The sequence below is a fragment of the Alexandromys fortis genome, unplaced genomic scaffold, assembly GCF_014885135.2.
Source record: "Alexandromys fortis isolate MF-2015 unplaced genomic scaffold, M_Fortis_MF-2015_v1.1 scaffold_36, whole genome shotgun sequence".
NCBI classification, from domain to species: Eukaryota; Metazoa; Chordata; class Mammalia; order Rodentia; family Cricetidae; genus Alexandromys; species Alexandromys fortis.
In genome coordinates this window covers 10,238,298-10,250,102 of record NW_026067915.1, presented here as the reverse complement: position 1 = coordinate 10,250,102, position 11,805 = coordinate 10,238,298, and the positions used below count along the sequence as shown (strand labels likewise).

Here is an 11,805-nt window from a genome sequence, read left to right as displayed (position 1 = left end):
AAAAAAAAAAAAAAAAAAAAAAGTGGTGGTACACAGGTTTAATCCCAGCAGCACTCAGGAGGCAGAGGCAGGTGGATCTCTGTGAGTTCAAGGCCAACAGGCTCCAAACTACAGAGAAACCCTATCTCAGAAATCAAAACAAAACAAAACCAAAAAAAAAACCCACGTGGGGCTAGAGAGAAATTTCTGTTAAGAGTACTGGCTGCTCTTCCAGAGGACCTGGTTCAATTCCTGACACCCACACTGCAGCTCACAACTGTCTGTAACACCAGTTCCAAGAGATCTGACACCTTTACACCAATGCACATAAAATTAAAATCAAAAACAAAAAACAAAATATACTCTTGTCACAAGAGTCTAACAGAAGAGCTGGGCAGTGGTGGCGCACGCCTTTAATCCCAGCCCTCGGGAGGCAGAGGCAGGTGGATCTCTATGAGTTCAAGGCCAGCCTGGTCTACAAGAGCTAGTTTCAGGACAGGCTCCAAAAGCTATGGAGAAACCCTGTCTCAAAAAAATCAAAAAGAGTCTAACAGACAAGTATCACTATATACATACAGCACAGCAGAGACTATAACAATCATAAAACAAAAATATTGAGTCTTCATGTTTGTTGCAGAGTCTAAAACACATTACACATTAAATGACATAGCAGGCACGAATTCTACCACTAAACTGAGGATAACAGAGCATGCCTGTAATCCCAGCTCATGAAAGTGAAGGCAAAAGGATCAGCTAGTCTCCCATACAGAGGCAGTTCCAGAGCTGTATCAAAAATAAACAAACACTTCTCTGTATAGTTGTTGTGTCCACCCCTACCCCAATCACAATAGCAAGGGAAATCAGCCACAAGTGACACTTCAAAGTACAGAAACTGAGCCCAGCAGTGATAACACACACCTTTACTCCTAGCTCTCGGAGGCAGAGCCAGGTAGATTGATTTTGAGGCCAGCCTAGTCTACACAAAGAAAGTCCCAGGACAGCCACGGCTGATATACACAGAAAACCTGTCTCAAAAATAAAAGCAAAAAAAAAAAAAAAAAAAAAAAAAAAAAAAAAAAAAAAAAAAAAAAAAAAAAAAAAAAAAAAAAAAAAAAAAAAAAAAAAAAAAAAAAAAAAAAAAAAAAAAAAAACACAGAAGAAGCTGAAGATCCTATGAAACATGTACTCATGTACTTACAGGTAGTTTGGTGAAAGCCGGGTTGGTGACATGCTTCCCAAAGGCATCTTCTTGGAACTGAAGAAGCTGTACCACCAGTCCAGCCAGCGCTTTATTGGTAGGAGCATCTGCATGAACATACTACAAGAAAAAGACAGGGATTCAAACACGGCTACAGCTGATGCTGGAGGGAAAGCTACTTTACCTCCTATTACCTATTAAGTAATGGCACGACACCAAATTTTAGGTGTATGAAACACATTCTCCACGGCAAAGATCATAATCATAAAAAACATACATGTGCATAATTTTAAAACTTATTTATTTTCTTTTATTGAGACAGAGTTTCTTTTTGTAGTCCTGGCTGTCCTGGAACTCAGAGATCCACCTGCCTCTGCTTTCAGAATGCTGGGATTAAAGGCGTGCACCACCACCACCTGGCCTGTATGTGAATTCTTTAAAGCAGATAATGTATGCTGAAGAGATGGTTCAGCACTCAAGACTAGGTGCTTTTACCAGAACCTACATGGCAATTCAGAAACATCTAACGCCAGTCTCAGGAGATCCCATGCCCCTTCTCCTGGCCTCTGAGGATACCAGGCATTCAGGTGGTACACACACATACATGGAGGAAAAGCGCCCATAAACACTCACACAAAAAAAGACAAACCAGCAGTAGAGACAAGGTAGTTTCATGACAAGGGAAGCATAATTAATGAATTAAATGCAAAACCTTTGATAGGGCTGGGGAGAGAGAAGGCTCAGTATTTAAAAGCATGGCTGCTCTTCCAGGGTATCCAGGTTTGATTCCCAGCTCACACATGGGAACTCAAAACCACTGCCAACTCTAGTTCCAGATGGTCCAAATTATCTGGCACACTTTGGCACACACACGTATGCAAGCAAAACACTCACTTATCAACCAAAAATAAATTTAAAAAGAATATTTGAGGCTCAGCCTCATAATCCCACAACTCCAGAAATGGAAGAAGGATCAGGAAGGAATTGAAGACCAGAGGCCACAGAGTTCTGGGGCTTCTGAGCTATACTGATTTTGGATCTTTTGTTTTTCTGAAGTCTTATGTAGGCCAGGATGGCCTCGAAAGAAGAGACCTTCAATGTCTCATTTGTTTCATATTAATTGCTGAGACTTAAATTTCTGTCTGGTGCTGGAGATGGCTCAGCAGATAAGAGTGTTTGCTGCTTTTCCAAAGGACCAGAGCTGAGTTCCCAGCACCTCCATCATATGTAGCTTACAATTGCCTTTTCCTAATTCCAAGGAGTCAGGTGCCTCTTCTGGCTTCTGTGGACACCCACATGAAGGTCACATACACAATTAAATAAATTTTAAATTTATATGTTGTAAATGCATTCTTAAATACAACAGAAATGCTTAGTGAGTTCAGGGTAGTGGTGCACGCCTCTAATTCCAGCATCCAGAACTAGGGAGACAAGCAGGCGGATCTCTGAGTTTGAGGCCAGCGTGGTCTACAGAGCAAGTTCGAAGACAGCCAAGGCTACACAGTGAGACCCTGAAGAGGGGAGGAGACAGAGAAATGCTTTAGTGTACACCAAGCACAAATAAGTCAACACTATTTCTGCCTTTAAATAAAGCCTTACAAGCACAGTCACAAGATCCCTGTCAAACACCAACAGTTCACCCATCAAGCTGCGGACAGGAACTAGTTTTTTGTTTTTTTACTCTTCTGAGATAGTATCTCATGTTGGTAGCCCCAGAGAGGAAAACCTTGAACTTGGGATCTTCATGCTTCTACCTCCCAAAGGATTGCAGGTTACAAAATGATTTAAATCCCTAGGTGCTAGTTTAATATTTCATTCATTTGACAAAAACTTATTCAGAAACTATTAAGGATGATACAGTTAAACATTAACTATGATCGAGAACACATCTCAAACCCATCCTGGGGTCTCGATGGGGAAAACACTGCTGAAGAAGAGGAAGTGTTCTGGAGTCATTCTTCAACACTGACATAGTGGGGCTATTTCACTATACCTATAACTGAGCCGGTAAGATAAAGGGCACTGGCCACCAAGACTGACCACCTAAGTTCGATTCCTGGACCAATTTGGTGTGAGAGAATCACTTCGCTTAAGTTGACATCCACATAGGAGCGGGATGCACCCCACCAAAATAGATAGATGTAATTTTAAAAAAAAAAAATTAACAAAGGGTTAAATTACAACTTTGTTAAACAACTGACTCAGCAGAATGTACATTCGAAAATAGGAGAAACATGGGAAGTTTGTCAAAAAAATAAACATTACAAAGAAAACAGATATAAACGGAGTTCTCGCTGAAGGGCATTAACTTTTGTACTCACATCTTTACACATCACAAAAAGTACAATAAACTGAAAACCCATCACTTTGTCCTGTATCAAGCCTATTGCAGGGTTTAAATCTACATTAACTCGCGAGGCCAATCATCCAAGGCTCCTTAGCGAATGGACCCTGGGTAGTAAGCCCTTAATTACCGAACCGCTTCGAAATTGGTGTCTAAACAAAACTTCAAGCTACTTCTACCACGCTGGGCTCAGTCTTTTATGCTCTTTGTTCACACACCTAAGGTAGCTAACAAAAGACCAGAGACACACGCCCTGCGACTCTGCCCAGCTCCCGCTGCTTCTGCACAGAAGAAGCGTGCGAGCTGGGGCTTCCCACGCGAGTGTGTGGGCTCGAGAGAGCCAGCAGCAAAGGCCCGTCCCGCCGCGTGTCTACAGCCGCCCGCGGGGGCGTGGCGAGAGCCGAGCCAGCCTTTGTTGTCCCTCGTGGCGCGCGGGGGAGGGGGGAGGGGTGGCCCGAGACTCGCGAGGCCCGCAGCCACCACCAGCCCCCGTCGCGTGGCTCCTCGGTCCCCACGGGCGCGCGCGGACCCACCTTCTTGTAGTGCTTGCCCAGCCAGACTCGCACCGAATCCAGCTGGGACACCGTATCCGGGCTCTCCCAAAACTTGCTGGCAGGGCCCCCGTCCTTCCGCCGGTACACGGCCAGGCCCGAGGCCGCCGCCGCACCCCCTGCACCCACGGCGCCTGCTGCCGCTCCCGGACCACCGCCCGCTGCCGCGGCCATGGTCACCGTCCGTCGTCTCCACCGCCCGGCCTGGCCCTCGCGGCGTTTCCCGTTCGCACCCGCGCGCGCGCGCGCGCAGACGCCACCTCCTCCTCCTCCTAGCCCCGCCCAGCCAACCCCCTTCCGGCGGCGAGGCCCGGCCACGCCCCTTCTAGGCACCGGAGCCCTAACGGACTAGCTGGAAGAGCAAATGTGCGCCTGCGCAGCACGCTGTTAGCCTCCACAACAAGAGGCTCTACCTGCCTCTTCCGCCCGCCTTTCGGGACCGAGTTCCAGTCCCTGCTCTTCGTGAGCTCTACATCTGACTCTCCCGGGCTTCCTGCGTCCGATCGTTAGGCGGTCAACAGCCTCGAGGAGATTCTGTGTCACTCCTAGAGGAAGCGGTCTCGGGTGTGCAGTGCGGTGTGCCGCTAATGTGCAGTCCCCACAGCCCTGCTGCTACACCCGGGGCCGCGTCCGCCTTGGAAATCGAGCCCCAGTTTAGCTCGGAGCTTCGGCTTCACACACCTCCGAGCGCTCATTAATGTCTCTCGAACTACCTCAGCTGGTTTCTGCCTCCTCGGCCTTCTGCCTGCTGCTCCCGTGACCTCGAGATTATCTTCCCTTATGATATTCGCACGCGAGGCAAGGCGCTCTCAAATTTGTCACTTCAAAGTTTTCTAGAAAACCGTCCCTGACTGAACCGCCAATCACACACCAACCCGATGGTTTCTTTGTAGTTTTCGCCACTACCTGGTGTTTTTATTCATAGGTGTATCCTCGGCGTGGGGAACAGGACGTTTTGTCTTCACGGGCTCAGTAAATATTTGATGAATGATGATCTACATGAAGGCTGAGTTTGAATTATTAACAGACTGACTGTACTGGGAACGTGAACATCATCCTCTATGATCTTGGAGCTCTTAAGTGACCAAGTCTAATGAGTTTTTCGACCTTTCAAAAATGAGTATAGGTAGCCTGGCCGTGGTGTCGCCTGCCTTTAATCCCAGAGGCAGAGGCAGGCAGATCTCTTGAGTGTGAGGCCAGCCTGGTGTACAGAGCAAGTTCCAGGACACAGAGAAACCCTGAAAGAGAGGTGGGGTGGGTGGGGAGTGAATAGAATGCAGTCAGAAAGGACAAGGAACTCGAGACACATACCTGAAACAGAGGCACCGTGAGAAAGAACACTCACTAAAAGACCCTTGGGGCTGGAGAGATGATGGCTCAGTTGTTAAGAGTACTGACTGCTCTTCCAGAGGACCTGTGTTCAATTCCTAGCACCCACATGGCGGCTAACAACTGTCTGTAACTCTAAGATATGACACCCTCACACAGAGATACGTGCAGACAAAATACCAATGTACATGAATTATTTTAGTCGGGCAGTGGTTGGTGCATGCTTTTAATCCTAGCACTCGGGAGACAAGCAGGCAGATCTCTGTGAGTTCGAGGCCAGCCTGGTCTACAAGAGATAGTTTCAGGAAAGGCTCCAAAGCAACACGGAGACCCTGTCTCAAAAAAAAAAAAGAAAGAAAGAAAGAAAAAGAAAGAAGAAAGACTCTTGAAGATGTGCGATAGAACTGTGAGGGCTGACTTTGCCGCCTTTTTTCCCCCAAGATTTATTATGTATACAGTATTCTGCCTGCATGAATGCCTTCAGGCCAGAAGAGGGCACCCAATCTCATTACAGATGGTTGTGAGGCACCATATAGTTGCTGGGAATTGAACTCAGGACCTACTGAAAGAGCAGCCTGTGCACTTAACCTCTGAACTATATCTCCAGCCCCGACTTTGCCTTCTTAAGCACTGGGAAGCAAGCATCAACTGAGGAAGGGACATATGAGGTGTATACATGAGGAAGATGAAGGGTAATTTGGGAAAACGTGGATTCTGAGCTGAGTGTGGTGGCACATGACAACAACAACAGCACTGGTAATGCTAGGTTCTTCAACTGGGAGGATTGCTACAAGTTTGTGGGCAACTGGGAAATGGGAAACACCCTGTCTCGAGCTATGGGTTTGCCTCAGCTGTGGCAAGCTTGACACCTTAAATTGGAACCCCAGAACCCACATAAAGGTGGAAGGAGAAAATCTCCACAGATTTATCCCCTGACCTGGGCACTATGCTATGGCATACATACATGACATATACCTAATCCTTTTTAAAATGGAATAGGTCTCTACTAGATTAGAGAAACCAGAAAGCAACCAGATAACTTTCCCTTTTGACCAGAGACCCATTAGGAGAGATTCCAAGAGAGGTCCCAAACCAAAAAAGCCACTTAAAAAAAAAAAAAAGAACAAAAACAAAACCGGGCGTTGGTGGCACACGCCTTTAATCCCAGCACTCAGGAGGCAGAGGCAGGCGGATCTCTGTGAGTTCGAGACCAGCCTGGTCTACAAGAGCTAGTTCCAGGACAGGCTCCAAAGCCACAGAAAAACCCTGTCTCGAAAAACCAAAAAGAAAAAAAAAAAAGAGATAATTCAAACAGAAGGTCCCAGCAGAACTCTGGAGAATACAGAAAGCATAGTAAAGGTTGACATTGTACTAATGAATGCAGATCAACAAAGGACGAGCAAGGTAACCCTTTGCCATCAGGAAATGCCTTAGGAAGTCTATCACTGTCCCCAACGTCAAATGACAGGTTCAATCATTACCTGTCAGTATGGGGAAGACTCCTCCACAGAGCAATTGAAGGACCTAATGCCAGCCAGGCAGTGGTTGTGCAAGCCTTTAATCTCAGCACTCAGGAGGATGAGGTAGGCTGATCTCTGTGAATTAGAGGCCAGCCTGGTCTACAGAGCAAGATCCAGGACAGCTGGGACTGTTCTACAGAAAAATCCTGTCTCAGAAACAAACAAATTAAACAAACACAGAAAGTACAAATCAGGAGAGATCAACTATGACCTTGCAATGATTTTCAAAAATTGCTAGGAGAGCTGGGCAGTGTTGGCACGCGCCTTTAATCCCAGCATTCTGGAGGCAGAGGCAAGTGGATTTTGATGAGCTCAAGGTAAGCCTGGTCTACAAAATGAGTTCCAGGATAGTCAAATCTGTTATACAGAGAGACTCTGTCTCAAAAAACAAAAACAAAAACAAAAACAAATTGCTAGGGCTGGAGAAATGGCTCAGAGGTTAAGAACACTGACTGTTCTTCCAGAGGTCCTGAGTTCAATTCCCAGCAACCACATAATGGCTCATAGCCACCTGTAATGAGGTCTGGTGCCCTCTTCTGGCATAGAGGCATACATGCAGGAGGAACATTGTATACATAATAAATAAATTAAAAAAAAAAACAAGGGCTGGAGAGATGGCTCAGTGGTTAAGAGCATTGCCTGCTCTTCCAAAGGTCCTGAGTTCAATTCCTGGCAACCACATGGTGACTCACAACCATCTGTAAAGAGGTCTGGTGCCCTCTTCTGGCCTGCAGACATGCACACAGACAGAATATTGTATAATAAATAAATAAATAATTAAAAAAACCCAAATTGCTAGGAGATATCGACTGGCTGTAGCCCACAAATGGATTGACAACTCAAGAACTAAGTAATTTATTTCAAACTTTACAAGGTGATAAGTATTTAAAGAGTCCAAGAAAATTACCAGCGGAGGCTGAGAGCGAATTGTTTTGGTAGAAATTACAGGATGCAAATGTGGATCATCTGTTTGTATTCTGGTTATTTTATCTACCACGAATTCTACAGGAATTCTTATGTAGAGAGAAGATAATATTTTAGAATATTTTGACCACACAGTGTAAAAAAGCAAAGTCACGTGTAGAAAAGGTTTCTGAATTGATTCTGAAAGGAAAATTGAGACTTTATCAGTTATCAGGAATAGACCCAGCAGAAATTTTAGTACCTTTTACTAATGCTGAGATTTCCCCATTATGGGCCGAAAATGAACATTGGCAAAGACCTTGCAGTAATTTCTTGGGAGAGATTAGCAACAAATATTCCAAAAGCAAGAGACATCAGTTTATAAAAAGAACTAGTTGGATTCTCTCTCATATTGTGTTAGCAACACCAATTTCTGGAGCTCCTACATTCTATACTGATGGAAATAATACAGGAAAAGCAGATTATAAATCAGGGAAAATAAGTAAAGTGGCTCAAAGCCCAAAGGATCCTTTCTAATGTCAGAATTATATGCTATTCTCATGGTATTATTAGATTTTTCAGAACCTCTTATCCAGTTACTGGCTCCCACTATGTAGAAAGGGTTGCTTTACATATTGAAACCACTGAACCTATTCCAAGTAATTCAGAATTAATTTTACTATCTACTCAATTACAAAAAATATTGAGGGGGCTGGAGAGATGGCTCAGAGGTTAGGAGCATTGCCTCCTCTTCCAAAGGTCCTGAGTTCAATTCCCAGCAACCACACGGTGGCTCACAACCATCTGCAGTGGGGTCTGGTGCCCTCTTCTGGCCTGTGGGCATACACACAGACAGAATATTGTATACATAATAAATAAATATTTAAAAAAATATTGAGTAATAGAAATCATCGCATATAATATCAGGTCCCTCACAATGTAATGAGGAAATTGATCAATTTGTAGTGTGAAATGTGCTAGAAGCCTCAGAGTTTTATAAGAAACACCATGTTGTGCATGGCAGTGGTGGCGCATGCCTTTAATCCCAGCACTCAGGAGCCAGAGACAGGCAGATCTCTGTGAGTTCAAGGCTAGCCTGGTTTACAAGAGCTAGTTCAGGACAGGCTCCCAAAGCTACAGAGAAACCCTGTATTGAAAAACCACAAAAGAACGAAAGAACAAAAGAAAGACCATGTTAACAGCAAAAATTCGAAGAAAGATTTTTTTCTATCATTTGAAAACAAGACAAGAAAACTATAAGGAAATGTCCTACTTGTTCTTTGTGTAACCAAACTCTACTTGCTGCAGGAAGTAATCCAAAGGGTACTCAAAAAAATGAAATTTGGCAAATGGATGTGTTTCATTTTGTGGAATTTGTAAAATTAAAATATGTGCACCATACCATAGATACTTATTCAGGATTTCGGTGGGCAACTGCTTTAAGCTCTGAAAAAGCTGATTCAATAATCACACATTTATTAGAAGTTATGGCCATCAGAGGGATACCTGTACAAATTATGACAGAAAATGCTCCAGTATATATCTCTAGAAAATAAAAGTTTTCAACATTACAAAATAAAGCATATTAAAAGTATACCACATAATCCTACAGGACAAGTAGTTATAGAATGATTTAATTGTACTTTACAAGGTATGCTTTATAAACAAAAAGGGGTAATAAAGTCACCCAGAGATAGATTGCACAATGCTCTATAGACTTTAAAATTTTTAAACGATAATAAGAATGAAATGATAATTGTGGAGAGACATTGGGTAATGGAAAAATCCTGCTCAACTGATCCACCCTGTATACTTCGAAGTTGTGTTGACTTCATAATGGAAACCGGAGTACATGTTATGTTGGGGAAGAGGTATGACTTTTATTTCCATAGGAGAAAAGCTATTTATAACATCTAAACTGATAAAAGATTAGATTTGAACGAGAGAGACCTCTTGATTAGGAGAGGCATAAGGTCATCAAACAGTGTGACCATTTGACCTGCCAAAAGGAGAAACTCCCCAAAGTTAAGGTTGGGGCAAGGTTTGGTTTTTGTCTTTGTCCTTCCAGAATAAAAGCATCCAACTAAGGAATCTGAAGACCACTGGACAAATGAGACACTTAAAGGACATCCAGAGAATTTGCTCCAAGTGAAGGAGCAAATTGGCCTAATTGTATAGCACATTTCCAATAAGATAGAATCTCATAAACCTTCCCAAATGTTTGTCTCTAACTGTTCTCTATAGACATATTTGGCATATTTGGCAAATGATCATTTTGTAGTCCCAATTAAATTAAAAATTAAAGATGGCTTTGAAATTGGGAGTGGCTCTTTCCTTTTCTAAACCTAAGAATGCTTGTTAAAGGAAAATTCAAAATCTCTGTCTCATGTCAGAAGAGCCTCCTAACAGAAGAAAAACCAAAGTTAAGGGACTATTCTTTTTTTTTTTTTTTTTTTTTTTGGTTTTTTCGAGACAGGGTTTCTCTGTGGTTTTGGAGCCTGTCCTGGAACTAGCTCTTGTAGCTCTAGTAGACCAGGCTGGTCTCGAACTCACAGAGATCCACCTGCCTCTGCCTCCCGAGTGCTGGGATTAAAGGCGTGCGCCACCACCGCCCGGCTAAGGGACTATTCTATTGCCACTGATCTCATAATCAATCCTCTGGTTTTATTTTTGACTCTTTAAAACTTTTCTTAAGGTATAAATATTATCTCAAAACTATAAAATTTATGTATATATGTATTTTAAACCATGTATTGTGATATTAATGGTCATATAGGGTACTGGTTCCAGAAATAGGCTTCATCTAGCTTCCTGTATGTGATTTCAGGCTTGAGTCTGAGCAGGTAGCTAGAAACTAAGTTTGCGTACTCCAGATGTATTTAATAGATTGTGCCTCAGCATCTGCTGCATATGACCTTTAAAATGCTTTGTTTCACCTTCACACCAATGCATATAAAATAAAGATAAATAATTCATAAAATTAAAAAAAAAGTTTTGTCTTAGCCGGGCGGTGGTGGCACACGCCTTTAATCCCAGCACTCGGGAGGAGACCAGCCTGGTCTACAAGAGCTAGTTCCAGGACAGGCTTCAAAACCACAGAGAAGTCTTCTTTCGGCCATCTTCCCGCGCCACCACCATGGTGCGCATGAACGTCCTGGCCGATGCTCTCAAAAGCATCAACAATGCAGAGAAGAGAGGCAAACGCCAGGTCCTCATCAGGCCCTGCTCCAAAGTCATCGTTTGGTTCCTAACCGTAATGATGAAGCACGGTTACATTGGTGAATTTGAAATCATTGACGACCACAGAGCTGGGAAGATCGTCGTGAACCTCACCGGCAGGTTGAACAAGTGTGGAGTGATAAGCCCTAGATTTGAAGTGCAACTCAAAGACCTAGAAAAATGGCAGAACAATTTGCTCCTGTCCCGTCAGTTTGGCTTCATTGTACTGACCACCTCAGCTGGCATCATGGATCATGAAGAGGCAAGACGAAAGCACACAGGAGGGAAAATCCTGGGATTCTTTTTCTAGAGATGTAAAACATAAAGAGCCTTTATGGACAAAAAAAAAAAAAAAAAAAAAACCACAGAGAAAAAAATTTTTTTTGTTTCCTTCAATGAATCATGATCATTCCTAACGGTGACCTCTGAAGTCTCCAAAAGAATATTGGGGTCCCACGATGATGAACCCACTTGGACTGTGTTAACACCACTATGCTGACAACCACCACTCAAAGATCAGTTTTAAACCACAAACAGTTTTAAAGGACAACTTCAAAGCAGTTAGCTAAGATGGTCCAGCCTCAGAGGCTACTCCAGTCAAGACTTCAGCTAAGCCTTGCACTCTCAAATCACACCAAGAGTCGACAATAGCTAGTTCTTCCAGAACTTGATCTTGTCTCAGTTTTTTTTCAGGGTCCCCCAAAGATGCTGTTGCCTCCACGCCCAGACTGCAGGAAATATATATATATATATATATATTTC

The 11,805-nt window shown here is 43.5% G+C and overlaps 2 protein-coding genes across 3 annotated transcripts in view; one reads left to right on the top strand and one right to left on the bottom strand.

Moving 5' to 3' along the window:
- Smarcc1 (SWI/SNF related, matrix associated, actin dependent regulator of chromatin subfamily c member 1) overlaps window positions 1–4,328 on the bottom strand; it is a 106,166-nt gene extending 101,838 nt beyond the window's left edge. For both annotated transcript variants that reach the window (XM_050139242.1, XM_050139243.1), the window contains exons 1-2: window positions 4,055–4,328; window positions 1,178–1,297 (exon numbers count right to left, since the gene is read on the bottom strand). In XM_050139242.1, the coding sequence (XP_049995199.1) occupies window positions 1,178–1,297; window positions 4,055–4,246 (312 nt within the window). In that variant the 5' untranslated portion in view covers window positions 4,247–4,328. The remainder of the gene's footprint in view (window positions 1–1,177; window positions 1,298–4,054) is intronic.
- Window positions 4,329–10,867: 6,539 nt separating this feature from the next.
- On the top strand, window positions 10,868–11,358 carry LOC126499994 (40S ribosomal protein S15a-like). Its single transcript, XM_050139568.1, has one exon. The coding sequence runs from the start codon at window positions 10,961–10,963 to the stop codon at window positions 11,351–11,353; it is 393 nt and encodes a 130-aa protein (XP_049995525.1). The 5' UTR covers window positions 10,868–10,960; the 3' UTR covers window positions 11,354–11,358.
- The last annotated feature ends 447 nt before the right edge of the window (window positions 11,359–11,805 follow it).

Bases quoted from the DNA above. Each gene is read 5' to 3' on its own strand.
- LOC126499994 (XM_050139568.1), top strand. From the start codon at position 10,961: ATGGTGCGCATGAACGTCCTGGCCGATGCTCTCAAAAGCATCAACAAT.